General features: G+C 54.9%; 1 protein-coding gene across 6 annotated transcripts in view; it reads left to right on the top strand.

Annotated features, from left to right (window-relative positions):
• The first annotated feature begins 20,095 nt into the window (after positions 1-20,095).
• CAMK2B (calcium/calmodulin dependent protein kinase II beta) overlaps positions 20,096-22,601 on the top strand; it is an 82,786-nt gene continuing 80,280 nt past the window's right edge. For all 6 annotated transcript variants that reach the window (XM_042913125.1, XM_042913134.1, XM_042913117.1 and 3 more), the window contains exon 1: positions 20,096-20,160. In XM_042913125.1, the coding sequence (XP_042769059.1) occupies positions 20,096-20,160 (65 nt within the window). The remainder of the gene's footprint in view (positions 20,161-22,601) is intronic.

Raw genomic sequence — 22,601 nt, 5'->3', positions numbered from 1 at the left:
ACCTTTCATGGGGACATCCTGGTTATTATCCCGCCAGACAGACGAACAGGGGCACGTGTCATACCCAGACTCTGGAGGGGCCAGAGCCTGGCTGGGTGGGCAGGGGGCAGGGGGACCCCACTAAGGGGACCTTCTGGGATGAAATGCCCCTGCCCTCACCCGGTCACTGTGGCCTCTGCACAGGGCCTGACCCCTGAGGCAGGGTGGACATGAGCGGGGAAAGTGCACTGAGGGGTAGCGCCGTGGGCCGGGAGCCCTGGGGAGACAGACGAGGGGGTTGGGAGTGGGTGGGGGCCCCTGAGGTTGAGATGCTCGTGGGCTGTGAGTGGAAAGGCCGGGAACTGCTGACCTGGCTGCAGCACGTGGGGGCATCTTAGTGACTGCAGGTAAATCCAAGGCCGGTCTGCAGCAGTTGCACCGTTGCTGAATCCAGATGGACAGATGGAGAGCTGCAGGTGCGTGAGATGAAGGACACGGGGCCAGCCTGGGTCCTGTGCCTGGGGCTGGGAGGGCTTTGTGCCCTCAGGGCCTGGTGGGGAGGGCCTCTGCCACACCCAGGGGGCCAGCGTGTGCCAGGGGCAGTATGTGGTCTCTCCACCACTCTTCACCCAATGCCTGTTTTCTCCTCCTTTTCGGCCCTTGTCGTCCACATTCTCTTCCTGGGAAGGCCACCAAGGCCACCCCTCCAGGGCCCTGCTAACAGTGCTGTGGGAGGATGCGGACTCCTGCCCAAGCCGCTGCCCCTGTGAATGCAGGAAGGCAGCGGGTTGTCTGTGGCCTCTGATGTCTAGGGGCCGTGCTGTGCTCTGCACAGAGAGAACTTACCACCCCCGCCCACAAAAGCACCCCCAGAGACACCTCATCTGGTCGACCAGTGCAAATCTGGGCTCCTGAGAAGCCTCCCACAAATCTATATGTTCAAGTCCCCATTGGAACCCCAGGTGGACTGGTCAGCACACCAGCCCATGCCCACCACCAGCGGAACACACCCAGATACCTGCCAGCTGTCATGACAGGGGACAGACCAAGTCCCAGCCCCTCCTTCCACAGAGGGGACCTGGGCTAAGCCAGGCCTCTGCCTCATCTGGGAATCCAGCGACTCCGGTGCTTGGTACCCCCAACACCCCCCCCAGGGAGAGAGGGGGGCACAAGGCTGCTGCCTGTGGCCTCTTTCACGCTTGGGACTGATTTGCCAGAAAAACTGGCTGACAGCAGCATTTGGGCTTGGGGCCAAAGTGGGAGGAAAATTCATGAAAGAGACCCTTTATTACCTAACATGTGGCCCCGAGGAGGAGGAAGAACCCGGCCTGGGCCGCATGTTTGGTGCAGGAGCCTGGCTGGCAGCCACAGGGGCCATGGGAGGGCAGCCGGGCCTGTCCCCTCCTACGGGCCACCAGCTGTTGTGTTTGTTTGTTTTAATAATAGCCTTATTGAGGTATAATTCACATAGCATAAAATGCACCATTTTAAAGGGTACAGTTCAGTATTTTTAATGTATTCAGAGTTATGCAACCATCACCACTGTCTAAGTTTAGAATATTTTCTTCACCCCCCAAAACCTCACACCCATCAGCAGTCACTTCCTATCACCCCGCAGACCTGTGGGCCTAGTCAACCACTAATCTACTTTCTGCCCCTGTGGATCCACTTTCTGCCCCTGTGGATTCATAGGATTAAGTTGGACCCCTACCTCACACCACACACAGAAGTTCACTCAAAATGGATCAACAACCTATATGTAAGAGTTAAGCCATGAAACTCCTAAAACAAAACATAAATCTTCACAACTTTGGATTTGACAATGGCTTCTTAAATATGGCAGCAAAAGCACAAGCAAGAAAAGAAAAATCTAGACAAACTAGACTTTATTAAAATTAAATTCTTGTGCATCAAAAAGGCATTATCAAGAAGGTGAAAATACAACATATAGAATGGAAAAAAGTAAGGGTTTAGTATCCAGAATGGAGAATGAAGTCCTACAACTCAATAATAAAAAGATAAACAATCCAACTAAAATATTGGCAAGGGGCTTCAATAGAGTTTTTTTTTTTAATGTTTATTTTTGAGAGAGAGAGAGAGAGAGAGAGAGCACACAAGCAGGTGAGGGGCAGAGAAAGAGGGAGACACAGAATTCAAAGCAGGCTCCGGGCTCTGAGCTGTCAGCACAGAGCCCTATGTGGGGCTCAAACCCACGAACCGTGAGATCCTGACATGAGCCGAAGTTGGTCGCTTAACCCACTGAGCCACCCAGGTGCCCCGATAGATATTTCTTTAAAGTAGGTACACAAATGTTCGATAAGAACATGAAAAAGTCCTCAGTACCATCAGTGAATAGAAAGTTGTGAAAACCACAATATGATACACGTCACACATCCAGGATGGCTGTATTTAAAAGAAGGAAGAAAGGGAAATACCAAGTGTTGGCAAGGATGTGGAGAAATCAGGGATGTACTGCTCGTGGGGATGTGAAGCAGGACGGTTGCCGTGGAAAATAGTGTCGTGGTTCCTCTAGAAGTTAGACACCAAGCTACCCTATGATGCAGCAATTTCACTTCTAGGTATGTATCCAGATGAACTGAAAAGAGGGTCTCCAGCTGATGGCCACCCACGGTCATTCACAGCAGCCAAAAGGTGGAAATAACTGAAGTGCCCATCACCTGATGAGGGGATAAAGAAAAGGTAGTGTGGACGTGCATGGAACATTGCTCAGCCATAAAAAGGGATATGTCTCTGACACCTGCTATGTCATGGATGAACTTTGAAAACATTATGCTGAGGGAAATAGGCCAGACACAAAAGGACAAATGTTGTGTGGTTCCACGAGTCTGAAGTATCTGGAACAGACGGGTCCATAGGAACAAAGTAGGTTAGAGGTCCCTAGGGACTGGAGGGTAGGGGGTGACGAGTTTCTGTTTGGGGCAATAGAAATGTTGTGGAAATAGACGGTGGTGGTTACATGACACTGTGAAAGTACTTAGTGCCACCGAATTGTACACCTAAAAGTGGTTGAAACGGCAAGCTTTATGTTACATATTGCTTTATCACAATAAAAAAAAGAAAAACTTCTAAATTCTTTTTCTGTGTATTTGGATCCTGGGAACAGACAGATGCCCTGTACTGATTAATTTACCTCTCTAACCTCAGTTTCCACATCTGTAAAATGGGAACAGACATTACCTTTTTCATGAGGTAGCTGCAAAAATCAAACTGCACATGTAAGCACTTAGCACAAAGTCTGTTACATAGTAAAGAAACCATAAGCGGAGCTGTCATCATTATTTTTATTATTTTTACTCTAGACAGACATCTGATTTTGTGCCATCTATGAAATGAGCCTTCCTTGAGTTTCCACTTGCAGTTATGGTGGAGTAGTTGGGCAGATCACTGCCTCAACAGAGAACAACTAGAAAATCTAGATGAGGGGCGCCTGGGTGGCTCAGGTCACGATCTGGTTTGTGAGTCTGAGCCCCGAATTGAGCTCTGTGCTGACAGCTCGGAGCCTGCTTTGGATCCTCTGTCCCCCTCTCTCTCTGCCCCTCCCCTGCTAGTTCTCTCTCTCTCTCAAAAATAAACATTAAAATTTTTTTGTTGAGGAGCCATGTCTCCAGAGAAAAGAGAATCAGAGGGAGGTGAGCAGACTTTTCACACACCATCTACCTACACTTCAGATGTTTACTGATTCTTGACTTGGAAGAAAGGCAGCAAGCTGAGCCTGGGCCGTCACTGCTAACAGGTAAAGGAGCCAGCAGAGCCTCAGCAAGTTCATGGAAGAGGAGAGAGAATTAATTATAAGGCCGAAATGGCCAGAACTCAAGAGGCTGGATGCCCCAAACTCACGCCTTTCCCCCGAAGCCTTTGCCTGCATATCAAATACATGCGACGAGGCTAAGAAGCTAATAAGATAGTTGGTGAAAAGCTGAGTGGTGTTTTCACCAACTGCATGGTTATGAAGAGACAAAAATGGGAGTTCAGGATCTGAGCTGGGACCCAGGGACAGCTACACCCCAGGGATGGTCGTGACCTAGAGACACATGGAGACGTTAGGACTGCAGTCCTGCCTCGTGCAACTGGATTGAGGGAGTCTGCCCACACCTGGCTGCGCCTGATGGACGGAGTGGACCCTCTAGAGAAAGTCTCTGTAATTTCTCATGGACAATATCCAACTTTCAATTATGAATTACTAGATGCACCAAGAGAAAACAGGGGGTGGATTCTCAGATGACACAGAACTGGAGTTATCAGACTATAAAGTAACTACTATTAATATTTTATTTTATTAAAAAAATTTAATGTTTATTTTAAGAGAAACAGAGCATTAGCCAGGGGAGGGACAGAGAGAGAGAGGGAGACACAGAATCCGAAGCAGGCTCCAGGCTCCGAGCTGTCAGCACAGAGCCCAACATGGAGCTCGAACTCACAGACCGTGAGATCATCAGCTGAGCCAAAGTCGGAAGCTCAACCGACTGAGCCACCCAGGCACATCTTTACTATTTTATTTTATTATTAAAAAAAATTTTTTTTAACGTTTTTATTTATTTTTGAGACAGGGAGAGACAGAGCATGAACAGAGGAGGGTCAGAGAGAGGGAGACACAGAATCTGAAACAGGCTCCAGGCTCTGAGCTGTCAGCACAGAGCCCGGCGCGGGGCTCGAACTCACGAACCGTGAGATCATGACCTGAGCCACAGTCGGCCGCTTAACCGACTGAGCCACCCAGGCGCCCCACATCTTTACTATTTTAAAGAAAATAGTACGATGAGGAATTTCACTAGAGACAAAACACATTCTAGAGCTGAAAACACAATGATTTATGTTTAGAATACAATGAGTGGTTTTAAGATGGGATTGGAGGAAATCTCAAGGCTGATGCACCGAGACGGAAGAGAGAGAGAAAATACAAAGGTCTGTGGGACGTGTTGAGAAGTTCTGAGGTCCCAGAAAGAAACCAGAAAAGAAAGATTTCTTCCTGGAGCAGAAGAAATGTTGGAGGACATAATGGCTGAGAATTTTAAAGACAACTGAGTGTTGTCAGTCCACTGATTCAAGAACCTCCATGAACCCCTCCAGGCAGAGCACAAAGATTGTCTTAGAGAGCTAGGGTGACCAGCAGGAACTTCAAAAGAGTAACAATCAGGGGCACCTGGAGGGCTCAGTCTTGATTTCGGCTCAGGTCATGATCTCTTGGTTCGTGGGTTCAAGCCCTGCATCGGGCTCTGTGCTGTCAGCACGTGCTGGAGCCTGCTCCTGATTCTGTCTCACTGTTTCTCTGCCTCTCCCCAGCTTGCGCTCTCTCTGTCTCTGTCTCTCTCAAAAATAAATAAACGTTAAGAATTATTTATAGTAGGAGCGCCTGGATGGCTCAGTTACTTAAACGTCCAGCTTTTGATTTCGGCTCAGGTCATGTTCTCATGGTTTGTGGGTTCAAGCTCCACGTCAAGCTCTGTGCTGACAGTGCGGAGCCTGATTGGGATTCTCTTCCTCTCTCTCCCTCTCTACCTCTCCCCTGGTCGCAGGCTCTCTCTGTGTCTCTCTCAAAATAAATAAGTAAATTTAAAAAGGAATTATTTATAGTAATATTAAAAAAAAATCAAATGCCAAAAAAAAAAAAAAAAATCAAGTACCCAGTAATAAATCTAACAAAGACAAACGTCCACACAGGAAATCATGAACTTTATCAAAGTAAACTGAAGCTCACCTAAATAAATGGAAGGGTGTGTACCGTGCTTGTGGGTTGGAAGATGCAATAAGGAAACACTTTTAATTCTCTACAGCCTGAGCTAATTTCATGCACACTGCTCCCCCAGAACAACCGTGTGTGTGTGTGTATGTGTGTGTGTGTGTGTGTGTACATGACAAGCTGATTCTAGGATCTACCTGATACCGTGAAGGACAGGGAACGGCTACAATGAATTGCAGGACGAGGAGGGGGGAGGGCAGCCCAGCTGAAGGATGGGTCCTGACAGGCATCACACAGCAAAGCCACAGTAACTGTCCAAGGCAGCCTTGGTGCTTGGTCAAGGATAGACAACAGACCGATGGAGCAGAACCCAGATTCAGGCCCACACACGTGGGGAAAAATTAACACTTGCTTATAAATTGGGGGACAAAGTATCTTGTGCAAAATTATTGCAGGGCAAATTAAATCTGTGTGTGGAGAACAGTTCTTGAGGCCTACTGAGTACTACATACACACGCATGCACACGTGCCTAATTCATCAGGGTCATAGAATAGAAGGCACAAACAATAAAACTGTAGGAAAAAACGTAAGGGAGCATCTTTGTCATCTGTGGGCAGACAGCAGCCCCTCACGTCGAATACCACAGCACAGGGCCAGTGAGGAAGACACTGGTGAATTCAGTCCCACCGAAATTAGGAACTGTATTCCAAAAGACTATTAATAATGTGCAAGCAGGTGAAAAGGTGAACCACGGAGCAGGAAGAAATATTTGCAGCACACACATGTGATAAAGGACTCTGATCCAGGATATGTGAAGAACTTGTCCAAATCAATAAGAAAACGACAAACAGGGGCGCCTGGGTGGCTCAGTCGGTTAAGCGTCCGACTTCAGCTCAGGTCACGATCTCGCGGTCCGTGAGTTCGAGCCCCGCGTCAGGCTCTGGGCTGATGGCTCAGAGCCTGGAGCCTGCTTCCGATTCTGTGTCTCCCTCTCTCTCTGCCCCTCCCCCGTTCATGCTCTGTCTCTCTCTGTCTCAAAAATAAATAAAACGTTAAAAAAAAAAAAAAAAAAAAAAAAAAAAGAAAACGACAAACAACCGGAGAAAATTGGGGGAAAGACACGAGCTTCATGTCACAAAAAGGCCCAGATGGTCCACGAGCAGGTGGTCACTCCCGAGTTATGGGAAGGCGAAGGCTGAGGCCTCTGGCCACATGGCTGGCCCTCCCCCAGCGCCAGTGTGGACCCCCCGAGACCCTCTCACCGTGTAGTGGGAACGAGACCCGGTATCGCCGCTTTGGGAGGTTTCTGCCGCATCCGCGAAAGGGGGTGGCGAACGCATACCTGGCCACCCTGAAATCCCGCCGCTAGGTACTCGCCGGCAGAAATGCACATGGTGCTCCCCGAGATGGGAGCAGGACAGGGCCAGAAGACTAGTGGCACAACAGAACCCTCGAGTATCGCGGACACAGCATTGAGGAGGAAAAGCCAGACACCAGACCGAATGCAGCCCCAACTGTCTGCCCCGTGAACAGGCCACGCTGGGCTGTGCGGGCGGAGGAGGGTGGGTGACCCGGGCACCTGTCTGTATAGACGTTAGCTCTCAGGAAAAACAACGACCCTCCTGTGGGCTTTCTCTCTTCTTCCTTCTTGCCCCAAGGAAGCTGCTGCTTTTTAAGGTGCACCTGGGTGGCTCAGTCGGTTGGGCATCCGAATTGGGCTCGGGTCATGATCTCACAGTTTGTGGGTTCGAGCCCAGCATCGAGCTGGGTGCTATCAGCTCATAGCCTGGAGCCTGCTTGGGATTCTGTGTCTCCCTCTCTGCCCCTTCCCTACTCACTCTCTGTCTCTCAAAAATAAATAAACATTGAAAAAATGTTTAAATGTCTTGTTTTGGGGGCACCTGGAGGGCTCCGACTCTTGATTTCAGCTCAGGTCACGATCTCACAGTTGGTGGGATCAAGTCCTGTGTGGACTGGGATTCTCTCTCTCCCTCTGTCTCTCTGCCCCCCCCAAATAAATAGATAAACATGTAAAAAATCACATGTCTTATTTTGAAATAATCTCAAATTCATAGAAAAGTTGCAACAGCAGAAAGAGCTCCTGACTCTCCCGCCGAAGCCCCAGAAGTTAGCACGCGACTGCGCTTCCCTTACACGTCTTTCTCTCCGTGGGTTCGTACTTTTCGGATGCATCTGACAGTGGGCCGTGGGCACGATGCCTCATTACTCCTTCATGCCCTCGTGCGGAACAAGGGTCCTCTCCCGTGTAAACGCGGCTCAGCTGTGAACGTCAGGCATCGGTCTCGCTCCAGTATCGCCTTCCGCTCTGCTGACCCCAGGCCAGGTTTCCTGCAGCCTGAATAATGTCCTCTGGCTCAGCATTCAGCCCAGCACCCCACTGCCCCACCAGCAGGGCGTGAGCGGTGGGGGCCAGCCACCCAGCGCACGAGTCCTGGTTTCCTTCCCTGTGTTTCCTCCCAGGGACGCAGGGGTGATGCCGCGATGTGGCTCCGTCCTGCTTCTGGTGATGGTGCCTGTGCCTCACCCCTGCCTGCTCGTCTACCCTCAGCCCTTCCCGCAGCCAGGGCTCGGGCGTAGCCTGGGCTGTGTTGCTGCTGTCCCACCAGCGGATTCTCTTAGTTTCACTTATAGGAATGTCTTTATGTCAACCTTGTTTTTTTCGGGACATTTTTGCTGGCTGAGAATTTAAGGGGCACTTCGGTGGTTCCATTTCACCGTCATCTGGCTTTGCTGTTTCTGGCGACAAGTCATAAGTCTTACCACTCCCGTGAGTGATATGTCTTTTCTCTCTGGCAGCTTCCAGAATTTTCTTTGGTTTTCGGAACTTTGTGTCTGTTGTTCCCTCCATATTTATCTTAATCAGCGTTGGTGCAGATTATTCGATGTGTAAATCCACTAAATTTGGAAAGGTTTTTTGGCCACTGTGTCTTCAAATATTTATTCGGCCTCAGTTTCACACCCTTCCTCTGGGGACTCCTAGAGGACCCTGTGACGTTGTTCCGCAAGGTCTCTGAGGGTCCACTCAGCCTGTGCACTTCTTAATCTGCAGATCAGGTCATGTCTGTTGATCCGTTTGGGGGCTGGCGTTTCCCATCAATGCACTGAGTGAGACCATAGCTTCTTCAGCTCTGTGAGCACGTTTATATAGCCGCCTTTGAGTCAGCTAAGGCCAGCATGCGGGTCACTGGGGGTCAGCGTCTCGGTTCCTGTAGACTTCTGTCTTGCCTGGGGATCACATCTTCCTATTTCTTTGTATACCTAGTGATTAATTTAATTAATTAATTAATTAATTTATTTATTTAAAATGTTTTTTTAATGTTTTATTTATTCTTGAGAGAGACAGAGACAGAGCATGAGCGGGGGAAGGACAGAGAGAGACGGAGACACGGAATTCGAAGCAGGCTCCAGGCTCCGAGCTGTCGGCACAGAGTCCAATGTGGCGCCCGAACCCACAAGCTGTGAGATCATGACCTGAGCCGAAGTTGGACGCTCAACCAACTGAGCCACCCAGGCGCACCTATTTATTTTTTAGATTTATTTATTTTTGAGAGAGTGAGCAGAAGTGGGGAAGGGGGTAGAGAGACAGGGACAGAAGATCTGAAGCAGGCTCCGTGCTGACAGCAGCGAGCCCAATGTGGGGCTTGAACTCATGAACTATGAGGTCATGACCTGAGCCAAAGTCAGATGTTCAACTGACTGAGCCACCCAGGTGTCCCCCTAGTGATTAATTTTAGTTGAACAGTGCAATTGATTTAAAAAATAAAAAATAAAAAAAAGGGGGCACATGGGTAGCTCAGTCACTTAAGGGTCTGATTTCAGCTCAGGTCATGATCTCTCAGTTCATGGGTTCAAGCCCCACATCGGGCTCTGTGCTGACAGCTCAGAGCCTGGAGCCTGCTTCAGATTCTGTGTTTCCCTCTCTCTCTGCCCCTCCCTGCTCACACTCTGTCTCTCTCAGTCACAAAAATAAATAAACATTAAAAAAATAATAATTGAAGCATGGACATGGCGGCTAATATGTTGTGAAACGCAAGATTCTGTTAACTTCTTCTGAAGAATGTTGACTTGCTTTTGTAGGTAGTTCAGCCACTGGCTGATGACCTTGAACTTGTTCAGGCTTGACTTTGTGCTTTGTTATTGCAGATCCCAGAAAATCTGAGGTGTTTCCCGGGCCCTGTAATTTGGCACAACCCAGTTCCGTGCTGTGTATGGACACCTGAGGACTCGTGGATCCCCATGTGTGGTTTGGGAACCATGCCCAAGTTCTCCTTCCCCACTGTCCTGCCCCACACATACCCACTGCTTCCCTTCCACGGCCCCAAGTCTGGTCTCTGCCTCATCGGGTCCATGCGACCTCTGCACCCGGCGCTCTGTGCGCTGTCAAGCCTAGCTGCTGTAAGCTGTCCCTCCCTCGGGTCCTCCAGCCTGGCACTGTCTGGCGTTCAGGCCTGGGAGCAGGTGTCGTACATCCTGCCCAGGTTATGGTGGGAGGGCTGGGCGGCTACCAGCGAATCCATAATTTCCACAAGTGGAAATCACCAATCAGCTTCTTCCCAGAGGAGAAAGGGCTGTGTCCCCCCCCCCCTCCCGTCCCCCTGCTCCCCAGCCACTGGCCCCCCACCCAGTGACACCTCCCTGCCCGGAGCTGCCTCAAGCCTTGGCTCCCGGGGTGGCGTCTGTCCTGTTCCCTGACCCTCTGCCTGCCCCTTCTCAGGCCTCCCCTCCAGGCCGGCTTCCCCGGAGACCCACCGCTGGCTTTTCCTCCCGTCCTGGCAACATTCACCAGGCTGTGGCTTCCACCCCCTTCTCTGACGGTTCCTGTCCCTCCACATCCCTGAGCGAACCTGGTGTCTCCACCGTAAACCTCCTGCCACCCCCATGCAGCCCTGCAGCCCATACTCACCTGTGTGGCGTCCAAGCCCTGATTCCAAGGTGCCCTTCCAAATGGACCCTTCTAGCCCCTGCCAATGATGGTAGCTGTTACTAGCATCATTAATGTCAACACTGTGAAGGAGGGGAGATATGCAGTTTTCGGGGTGTGACTCCCGTTTCTCTCAGGGGCAGGGGAGGGTTGGGGAAGGGGAGACCCTGGGTCCCGCAAAGGTCAGTCACCTGGTTGCAATGATAGAGGCCTGATAGGTGGTGGCCGGGGTCAGGGGAAGGGGGGTGTGCTGCCGCTGTCCACCAGGCCCAGGAGCCGTGGTCATGTGAGGGTGGCTGACCCAGGGTGACCACAGCTAGACCGGCTTTGTCGTGAGGGCCCAGGCCCACAGGCCCATCTGTGGACACCCTGGCTGAGGTCCTGCCCTCTAGCCATGTGGAGAGGGACTTGGTAGTCACCTCCCTCAGGGAGCCCTCCTCTTGTGACTGTGCTGTGTGGGAGCCCTGAGTGCTGTCGCCTGCCAGGTGGGGGGTGTGGTGCAGGTGGGGCAGGGGCCGCGGCCAGGGCAGGGCCAGGCCCGGGGTCCCCCTGCACCTCCCTCCACCCACTGATGGATGAGCATCCAGAAGCCCGGGAGGCCCCTGAGTGGAGACAGTCAGAGCGTGTGGAGCATCTCAGAGGAAGGATAATTCAAGCAGGACAGGGTGGGGGGAGTGATACTTCACAGGGGGTTTGAAGTGTCACCTCCCCTCCTGCTCCTGGGGGCCCAGCACCCGCATTTCCCCTGAAGGAGGCGGTGAGCTCAGAGGTGAGCATTGCATCTCTGGGCAAAGGCCTGTGATCTTAAAGTCTGTGTCCATTGTTCGGAGCCCTGGGCAGGTGGCTCTGTACAAACATCCCGCAGGCCTGGCAAGGGCTGGGGGCCCTGGGCAGACAGCTGGCCCCTCACACCCCCTTCCTGCTGTTGGCTCACCTCTTGGAGCCCTCGTCCGCAGAGGCCCCACCCGCAGGAGGGCTACCCTGGGGTTGCTCCCTGATTTCCCGCGGCCTTGGCCTGACACCTGTAAATGAGCCCATGCCTGCAGTGTCCCATAATTATGGTCGCTGTGTGCAAACTGCATTATATTTGGCTCTCCCCACGCACCAGGCTCTTGTCGCCACTGAGCTCCCCCTCCCCATGAGTCACGTGGCATCTCCTTCCCCCTCCTCTGTGTATCTGCCAGGCCAGTCCCTGCGGGGGCGATTTGGGTTGTTTCCAGTTTTCTTGGTTATAAATAGCACCTCTGTGCATGTCTTTATTACAAATCCTTCTTTCCTCTGAAACCCTGAATAACTGAGCCCCCGCGGGCACCCAGGACTCAGCCAGCACATCCTACAAAACCCCGCTCACTTCCTGGCATGTCCCCCACCCTGGGCTGCGGGGACCCCCTTGCTGTGGTCAGTTGCCCTACAGGTGGACAGAGGGCGTGGGGGCAGGAATGGGGTTCTCCCAGGTTTGTGGGCGTGACACTGATGAACGCCGAGGAGAAGTGCCCTCGATGTCAGGAAGAAGTCCCGGGGCACCTGGACAGAGAGGGGCTCGCGGGCCTGGCTTGGGTCGCTCCCTCGTCAGGGCTGCTGGCTTCGCTCGCTCATGCTCCCTCGTGGACACTCTTCACTTTTGAAAAATATAATAAGTGAAAGCATTCTTATCGTGCAGAGTTCACAGCCTTTACGTTTCTTTTATGGCATTTCACTTTTTTTGAGTCAGTATGTGTAATTTTATATTTTCCTAGAAAAATTTCCGTTTCAACTATGTTTTTCCATTTATTGGTAACATGCTGTGCCCGGTGCTCTTTTATAATCTCTTTATTTCGCTTCTGTCCCCCTTTTTCTACTTCCTTTTGGGGCTTATTTTTTGTTATTGACCAGACTTGTCAAAGATGTATTTTTGTTGTTCACACAAATTTTTTTCCAGTGGCTCCTGGCTGGCTCAGTTAGAGGAATGAGGACTCTTGATCTCGGGGCTGTGAGTTCTACACCTACAATGGGTGTAGAGATTGCTTAAAAAAATAAAATCTTTTCTTTTTAATAAAGCCCCTGGGGGGCTCAGTCAGTTGAACCCCCGACTTCAGCTCAGGTCATGATCGCACAGCCCATGGGTTTGAGCCCCGCGTCGGGCTCTGTGCTGACAGCTTAGAGCCGGAGCCTGCCTCGAATTCTGTGTCTCCCTCTCTCTCTGCCCCTCCCCCACTTGTGTGCATGCGCTCTCTCTCAAAGAATAAACATTAAACACATAAAATAAAATCTTAAAACCTTTCTTTCCCCCAAAGATCTAGCTTTTGGTATTGCTGATTACCTCTGCTCTGGGTTGCTTTTCATTTCACTAATTTCTATCTGGTCTTTAGTACATGTTCCCTTTACCTTTCTTGGGGTTATTTTGTTATTTTTTGTTTTCCGGGAGGTTGAACTGGCCTGTCTCCTCTGGGGCTGCGTGTTGTCGCGTGCGGAGTGTTGCGGCTTCCCGTGGGTCCCGTCGTGCGGGTGTTTGGTGGTTTCCATTGTCTGACGTTTTAATTTTCTGCAGGGTGGGTTTCCTTGGCTTCCTTCAGTTATTTCTTTTTTACTGTAATGCACTGTTGTCACTGAAGCTTGCCTCTCTAGGATTCCATGGGATTTACTTTGTCCCCTCATGTCCCCGAACGGGACACCAGCACCAGTGACACCGATGCAACTGACGTGCAAGTTACAGTGACGGATGGAGGCGCCCATTTTAAGTGTGCCATTGCTAGGTTTGTGACAGCCGTGTCCACTGCGAAAACCCAGAGCACGTCCACCATCCCAGGACACTCCCTCGGGCCACGCGGAGCCTCTGCGGGCACAGCCACTTTGTGGTTTCAACAGCCATGGCTCTGCTCTGGAGTGATGTGTTCTCTGTCCGGCCGCTTCTGCTCAGACATGGTCCCCACACCTCACCCGAGCTGCTCTTTCTCACACGTTTATGGCGTTTATGGTGTGACTTTTCCCAGGGGAGCTGCTGTAGCATTTTTATACAAATTTTGGGTTTTTTCCTGACATATGTTTTTTGTTTCTTCTGGGTAAATCCCGAAGAGAGGAATTAGTGGGTCCTAGCGAACGTATTTATTTTTTTTATTATGAAATTTATTGTCAAATTGGTTTCCATACAATGCCCAGTGCTCATCCCAACAGGTGCCCTCCTCAATGCCCATTACCCACTTTCCCCTCCTTCCCATGTTTTGTTTTCAAAGAAATTGGTGAACGCTTCTCCAAAATGGCTGCCAGGTCACATTCGTGCATGACATCCGTCACTCCTAGTAAGCCCTAAGCAGAGGAGTCTCCAAGTCCGGGTCGGGGCCCAGCCAGCTGTGCCACAGCCCTGTTCCGTCTGCAGCGCTGATGTCCTCTGGGCAGACACGTGGCCAGGCAGTGGGGGCACCCCTGGTCCCCAACACACAGCCCCCCTCTTCTTCAAGGACAGATGCTCAGCTGGGTCAAGACTTTTTCCCAGCATCCTTTGTGGCTGAATGAAGTCATGTGATTAGACTCTGGACAAAGCTGATGAGTCCACTGTCTGTCCTCCGTTTGGGTATCCAGACGTGATGGCCGGATCTCCATGTCAGAGCACTACAGCAGAGAGCTGGGGGGCAGCCTGGGTCCCCCGGGGGCTCCATGGAGGCCAGCAGCCACCAGCACCAGAATGGCTGCCTGCTCAGGGAGAGGGGAGTGGATGTCTGTGCCACACAAGCCCCAGGCTGATCCACGTGGGTCATGCCACGTGGGGTTCATGCCAGGAACCCCAGGCCTCTGGCTCATGCCCTCTGGGCCTGAGGGTAAGATGGTGGGCAGGTGGGCACAGGAAGGGCCTGATTCACGCCCGGAGGCAGTTCCCACAATGCGTCCCTGGTGTTCACAGTGAGGGAACAGTGGCCAGGGGTGACTCCCTGACCCCTCCTGGCCATTTAGGGCACTGGTGTCATGTCGCCTGGTCCCGTTGGCCTGAGCAGTCCTGGTCAATGGGGATACTGTGCAAGCCCAACACTGGGTCAGGGGCACTGGGTTGGAATGATGCCTGGCCTTCTGGGGCCCAGGGCCCAAGGCATATCTGAGGCTGGCAGTGACGCTGCCCAGGAGGAAATTGGGCAGGAGGTGCCAGTTGCTGGGGGCCGGGGAGGGGGCCCAGGCAGCCAGAGGCCTCAGCGAGGTGCTGGGGATGTGGCAGGAACAAGGCCAAGCCCTGGCCTGGAAATGTGCTCAGTGGGAGCCTTCTAGGTGTGTGCTCAGCGTGCTCCCTGATGACTTGTGCCCGGGCAGTGTGGTGTCTTTCAGCCAGATGGTGCTCCCCACCTCGTGCTTGGGTGCCTAGTGAGAAAGGAGTCTGGAGGGTCTGTGCTCCTGTGTCTCTGGGCGGAACCTTTGTTCAGGCCCAAGGAGACTGCCCACGTGAGCTGCCCACTTACCAGCTAGCTTTGTCTCTTTGCTTGTGAGTCACGTAGATGGCTTGTGCTCCTTTGCAGGACTCAGGTGCCGGGCAGAAGATGCAGATGGACAGACGGCAGGGGGCGGGGACCTTTGCGGCCCCTCTTCTTCACCTTCATTCCTGGAACACACCAGCTGTTTCCAGCTACAGGGCCTTTGCACAGCCGCTGCTTCTGCCTGCAGTGCCCTTTCCCCTCATTCCTTCTGTCACTCAGATCTGAGCTGAAACCTTACCTCCTCAGAGAGGCCCTCCCTGGGCACGTACTCTGAATTTGCCACTCTGTCACAGTCTAGCAAATCACTTTGTTTTGAATTTACTTATATGCCACATTTCTTATTTGTTTCTTGTTGGTCTTGAGCGTAAGCCCTGCAAAGACAGCAACCTTGTCTACCTTATTCCTTGGGGTGACCCAGTGCTTGGGCAGAGCCAAGCACAGAATTGGCACACAGTAGCCACATGAACAAGCCCACAGTCACCCATGAGCAGAGTGTAGTGCTTAAAAGTGCCAGCTATAAAGTTAGGCGGTCTGGGCAACAATATTGGTTTTGCCACAGATTAGCTGTGTCACCTGAGTCCTCCTGTGCCTCAGTTTCCTCATCTGTAAAAGGAGGTCAGTGATAACCCATAGCTTGCCAGGTTGCTATGAGGTTTATATGAAGTGGTGGGTGTTGAAACTATAGAAGTTTCTAGCATGTAGTGGGTACATTGTAAATTGTAGCTATGGCTTTCATCATCACCACCATCACCACCACCACCATCATCATCACCATCACTGTCATCATCACCATCACCACCATCATCATCACCACCATCATCACTACCATCATCATCATCACCATCATCATAATCACCGTCATCATCACCACCATCACCACCATTACCACCGTTACCACTATCATCACCATCATCACCATCACCATCCTCACCATCACCACCATCACCACCATCACCACCACCATCATCACCATCATCATCACCACCATCACCACCAACATAATCATCACCATCATCACCATCATCACCATCATCACCACCATCATCATCATCACCACCACCATCACCACCACCATCATCACCATCATCATCACCAACATAATCATCACCATTATTACCACCATCATCATCATCACCATCATCATCACCATCACCACCATCATCATCACCATCACCACCATCATCACCACCATCATCATCACCAACATCATCACCATCACCACCAACATAATCATCACCATTATCACCATCATCACCATCATCATCACCATCATCACCACCATCATCACCATCACCATCACCACCACCATCACCACCACCATCATCACCAACATAATCATCACCATTATTACCACTATCATCATCATCATCACCATCATCACCATCACCACCATCATCACCATCATCACCACCACCATCATCACCACCATCATCACCAACATAATCATCACCATTATTACCACCATCATCATCATCATCACCATCATCACCATTACCACCATCATCACCATCATCACCACCATCATCATCACCACCATCACCACCAACATAATCATCACCATTATCACCATCATCACTGTCATCACCACCATCATCATCATCATCACTATCATCATCATCACTCTTCACCATCATCACCATCAACATCCACTACCACCATCACCATCACCACCACCACCACCATCATCACCACCACCATCACCACCACCATCATCATCACCATCACCACCATCATCACCATCACCCTTCCACATGCCTGCCACAGTGTCTTCCACTGGCTGCCATGTCAAGGGCTAGGTGATTGGAGATTGATGGATTAGTGGCTTCCTCTGGGAAACCATAGCCTACTCTTCCAGGTAGATGGCTGGGCCTGGGAAAGGTGGTGGCAGTGACATCAGCCCCTGGAGGTGAGGAGGACAGGGAAGGCGGTGTCTCTCCTTGGGAGAATGAGCCCCATGTGCAGCACTTTTGGCTCTGCAGATGTGATGCTTGTTGCCATGGTGACTGTCCTAACAATAACCTCCCAGAACTGACATTCCCCACACCCGCCCCAGCTGCCACCTGGGAGGGAGAGCCCTCCTCACTGATGAAAGCCAGTGAGAGAGGATAAGGTGGTAGGCAGAGATGATGCAGGGGTGCGGGTTGAAGAGGGCCCTACCTGGAGGAGGGTTGGGAGGCCAGAGCCAAATGAGAGGGCTTTTGGGGCCTGGGACTCCAGAAGGAGTCATGGCTCACAGCCCTTCTCCCTTCCAGCTTTCTACTCTGCTGGGGAGGAGCTCTCTGAGTCTGGAGGTGGAGAGCAGTCATCCCCCCTGCAGTGCCCTCATTAGCCTGCCCTTCCTGTCCTTCCTGTCCTCCTCCAAGTCGCTCCACATCATGCCTTGAACCTTCCAACCCAGGCGAGGGGCTGCCTGGGGGACCCCGGTTGCTAACAGGGGTAGAGGAGGGGCCTTAAATCATGCCCTTTAGTGACCCTAACTTCTGTGGAAACTTGGTCCTCAACCAGCAAAAGGCACCTCAAAACAGACCGCCCAGAATGCTGCTGTGCCCTTGCCTGGGGCTGCAGGAAGTGTGCATGTGCGTGTGCATGTATGTGTGGGCATGTGTGTGTGTTTGTATCCTGCACATGTGTGTCTGCGTGTGTGCGCGCATGTGTGTGAAAACAAAAGACAAGAGAAGGTTGGCAGGGTAGTGGGGGGTGAGTCCCAGCCCCTCGTTGGCTGTGTGACTTTGGCTAAGTTACTTTACCTCTGTCTCTCCACCGTCCCTTGTAGTAAAACAGGGATAATAATAGTATGTGCCTCCCGGGATTGTTTGAGAATTTGGTGAGATAGCACATGTAAAACCTGTGAAAAAATCCATGTTAGCTGTCATCATGATTTTAATGCCACTTTGTCCTGGCGTGCTGCCAGGAGCATGTGTGACCTTGGCAGCACAAAGGGTCTGCCTGCAGCCTGGAGAGAGGGGTGCACTTTTGTTTTGTTTGTTTTGCTAATTGTATTCTATTGTGTGGGACTGCCTCCTTCTCCTTCCAGAGTCCAGAAGGATGCGACCTGGCTCAGCATGTGCCCGCAGGACGAGCAAGCCCACCCCTGCCCAGGAGAGGGGGCAGCTGCCCCTTAGGCACCCAGCATGTGCTGGTGGCAGCTGCAGGCATGCCAGTGGTCTTCCCTCTTGCCCGGCATCGCTAAGGTCAAGGCCAGACCACCCTCCCCACAGGGTCCCTTGCTCTAAGCCGGGCACTTGCCGGAGTATTCCTTGGCCTCTGGCCGTCTCCTGGGTTCCAGTTAAGTCTAGAAACCTCCCCAGGACAGGGACTGGCTGCCAGTCCGCTCATCCACCTCACAGCCATTTGCCAGGGCCCGGATGCCCCCACCCCAGAACCCTTTCATTTGATCTTCCACTCAGGAAACACTTACTGTGGCTTTGGGGCAGCCACAGACCAGGGTGACAAAGACGAGCAGGACAGGCCCACAGCCTCTGCCTGGGGAGCCCATGGTACCATAAGTAGCTCAGATCAGGACAGCTGCCTGACCTACATCGAGAGCTAGCTGCTGGAAACTTCTGTCCTCAGGCCTGCCCAGGGCAGACCCCGCCTCTGTCCCCTCACTAGAGGGTGGGTGCCACAGCGAGGTGGGTCCTCCGCTGGCCCTGGAGCCTGGTTCCAGAGGGCAGGCCGGGTGTGACCCTAGGGGAGGCTGGTTTGTGGAAATGGGGTCAGCCCGGCCTCTCCTGCCCCTCCCTCCTGCTCCCTCCTCCTCCTCTGTTCCAGGGTCATGTTCAGGATGGACCCTCTTCTAGGCCAGGGAAGGGGGCAGGCAGGTGGACTAGTCCTGAGAGGGGAGAATGTGTCCCCCTAACTGGGCACAGAGCTGTGAACTCTCAGGCCTCCTGACTTACTGCCCTTGCAGCCCTGCTCCCCTGACTCCCCGGCCCTCTGCCTCAGCTCCTGCGCTGGGACACCCCTGCATCCAGTCCTCGGGGAGTGAAGGAGAGGGGCCTGGGGCCACGGGAAACAGACAGCCGGTAGGCACCCTCTCATCCCCCACCCTGCTTGGTGTGCAAGGCCCCCTGGGCAGCTCTGCCCGGCTGGGATGTGGGGGCTGCGGGTGGGGGTGCACGACTGTGCAGTGCACGAGCGGTGCAGACAGGACAGGAGGGTTCCCGTAATATCTCCTCCTGGGTGTGCAAGGAGCGAGCCCTGTGGAGGCTGACATACGTGTCCCCCGTCCATCCAGGTGCGTCTGAATTCCCTCTGGCGGTCCGGGGTGAGGTGGGCACTCGGGGGAGAGAGAGGACAGGGTCCATTGTGTGCAGTCTCCTGTGTGTGTTCAAGGGGGGATCTCCGCAGGGAACAGAGAAATTGGCTTGGGTGGCCTGTGATGCCTGTGTGTGCGCGTGCATGGACTTGGGTGCGGGCCCAGCATGTGCAGGGCGAGGGCGTGGGTGCGGCTGCAGGGGAGTGGTGCAGGTGCAGGGGAGTGGTGCGGGTGCATGTGCTGGGGAGCGGTGCGGATGCAGGGGAGTGGTGCGGGTGCATGTGCAGGGGAGCGATGTGGGTGCAGGTGCAGGAGAGCTGTGCGAGAGCCATGCGGGTTCAGGGGAGTGGTGCGGGTGCGGGTGCAGGGGAGCCATGCGGGTTCGGGGAGCGGTGCGGGTGCGGGTGCAGGGGAGCGGTGCGGGTGCAGGGGAGCGGTGCGGGTGAGTGTTCAGGGCGCGGGAGCCGTGCGGGTGCAGGACGCGTGCAGGGCGCGTGCAGGGGCGGCGGGCGCGGCGGCGGCGGCGGCGGCGGCGGCGGCGGTGGTGACAGCCGCGCCCGCGCTCCCCGCGCGTAGGTGTGCGGCGCGCTCCTGGCGGGGACGGAGCGCGCAGATCTCGCGTGCGCTCGCCGCCCGGCGCAGCCCAGCCCGGCCCCCGCCCGGCGCCGCGAGCCGAGGTGTCGCCCGCGCCCGCGCCCGAGTCGCCGCCGTGCCCGCGAGCGGGAGCCGGAGTCGCCGCCGCCCGAGCGCAGCACAGCGCACGCCGAGCCCGTCTGTCGCCGCCATGGCCACTACGGTGACCTGTACCCGCTTCACCGACGAGTACCAGCTCTACGAGGATATTGGCAAGTAAGAGCCGCGGCGCGCGGGGGCCGGGCAGGGATCCCCGGACCTCCGGACCCTCCACGCCGCCGGCTCGGGGCGCACTGCGGCCCCGCGCGCCCCCGGCTCCTCCCGGCTAGGGGCCCGAGGCGCTCGGCCCCGCGCGGCCCCGACCCCCCGGGCCCCGGGCCAGGCTGCCGGACCTCGGCGCGCGCAGCTCCGCCGGGCCCTGTTCGGCGCGGCCGCCCGGCCGGAGGCCGGCGCTCGGGGCGCGGGGCTCGGCGCCGCGGGGGCGGCAGCAGGTGTCCCGGAGCGCCGGGCAGACGTGACGCATTTGGCGGCAGGAGGTCAGAGAGGAGCGGCGCGCGGGGGCGGCCGCGGGGCCTGGAGCCGGCGGCCCTGGCCTGAGGGTCGCTCCCGACGCGGGCCGCGCTGTCCCCACCCCCCACCCGGCGGCCGGGCGCGGGGGCGGCGAGACCGGCTCGGCGTCTGCTCCTCCGCTTGGCTCCATCCGCGCGGGGGGTGCCCGCTGCGCTCCGGCCCGCGTGGGAACGGCCTCTGCCGTGGGGCCCCCGTGGAGTCGCGGCTCTGGAGGATTTTCCCCCAGATTCTTCTGGAAGGAGGAGGCAGGGGAGCCGAGGGGCTGAGGTTGGGGAGCTTGGCGGATCCCTGGGGTGGAGATGAGGGGGTGCGGTGGGGAGCCTGACGGGCCCCCTGATTTCAGGGTCATCGAAGTAGGCGGAGGGTGTATTTTGGAGACTTATTGACACGCGTGCGGGGGTGAGGGTGGGTAAAATGGGCAGGGGCTTCGAAGGCTCGGTTCAGGTGGGGCCTCACCCCGGGGGAACAGGTGGCCCCTGGACTCTAGGTGGGGTGTCCCTGGACTCTAGGTGGGGTGCCCCAGGGGCTGCTCTCCGCCCGGGGTGAATCAGGGTGGCTGCAGCCGGCCTCCCTGGGCCGGCTCCGGAACTCCTGAATCCCTAGGCTCCAGCCCCGCGCGCCGGCCAGAGCCCCATCTTCCTCCGTCGTTCTCCCGCCCTCCCGCGTGGTGGGGGCGCTGGCGAGGTTTCCTCTTACACATCCAAAGGCAGATCCTTCTCTGAAAAGGGTTCCTGATGGTGCTTGTGTTGGTGAGGGGTGTCGATGGTTGATGATTGTGGGTGCTGATCTGGGAAGAGAGTGGGGCTGTGCTGATTACCGGGTGCTCCCTGCATGTGGGGGAGGTTGCGGGTCAGGCCTGAGGGCTGGTCAGCTGGGTGGAGGAAACCCCAGGCCAAGAAACTCCTGGCCTGGCCCTGGGGGGCAAGGCCATGCCCTGAAGGCCCAGAAACTCCTTTCTGTCCTGTGGGTGCTGTTTGGGTGCCCGGCCCCTGGGGCTGGTGGACCTGGAGAGCGGAGCAGAGGCAGAGGGCCAGGGAGGGTCCAGCACACCCACTGTGTGCAGTCCTGAGGCCCTGAACACGGGCCTGGAAGAAGCTGGGCCGAGGCAGCAAGCTAGGGGGTCTTCAGAGGGCTTGTTTTCCCAGGAAGAGGGGGGCAGTGGGAGGAAGCTGTCCTTTCTGGGGGACTTTCTCGTTGTTTCTGTGCTGGCCCTAGAGCACATGGACCCTGAACCAAGTGCCCCTAGGCCCCTCTCCTCAAACCGAAGCTGGCTCTGCCTACCCCTACACTTTTCTGTGGCTTCTGAGGGTCTGGCATTGTGGAGGTTGGCCCCCCGCTGCCCAACTCCAGGCTTGCAGTTCCGGCAGCCACGGATTATCCTGGGCACTGCTGCCCACGTCCACACGGGGAATGGAGGTCTCTGGGCTGCCCTGGGCAGGGGCTAAGAGGGGACCTCACAGTGGAGGTCAGCCCCCCCACCCCACCTGGAGCAGCTTCCAGAAAGGAGCCACGTGGCTGCCGTGGTGTGCAGCCAAGGGGCTGGAGAGTGAGTGGGTGAAGCACCCCAGTCGTGGGGCGGGGGGCAGGTGCTTGGGAGGAGAAGGGAACGTACCCCAGGACCTTGGGCCGACCCTCTGGGTCCGGGAGGGTTTCAGTCTGGCCCAGCATTCCTTCATGGAGCGCCTTAGGCACCGGGCCTGGTGAGGGCCTGTCACAGCCCTGCTGGGGCATCCTGGGTAAGGGAGGCCAAGCAGGTACAGGGGTGGCTGCAGGGGGCAGGGGGGCTGGGGTCCAGGCGGCCATGTTGGCCGGTTGTTGACAGCGCCTACCCAGGGCACAGTTGGTGCTGCTTCCCGGCCTCAGGTGGATGCATCCAAGTTTATTTAAAGCCGCAGCCCCTGGCACTGGACGACGCTGAGCTCTCTGCCCGGGAAGGACCGGGCCACAGGCCCACAGCTGCCCGGGTGACGTGGCCACCGCCGCTCCCCTCCCTGCTCCAGCCCCTTCCCTGTCTGCCCTTCTCCCCGGCTGTGCTCAGGATCCTTCCCTGGGGGCCTGGGGATCTGAGGACCAAGACAAGCTGTTTT

Source organism: Panthera leo, chromosome A2 (genome assembly GCF_018350215.1).
Source record: "Panthera leo isolate Ple1 chromosome A2, P.leo_Ple1_pat1.1, whole genome shotgun sequence".
NCBI classification, from domain to species: Eukaryota; Metazoa; Chordata; class Mammalia; order Carnivora; family Felidae; genus Panthera; species Panthera leo.
This window is presented reverse-complemented; position numbering and strand designations above follow the sequence as displayed.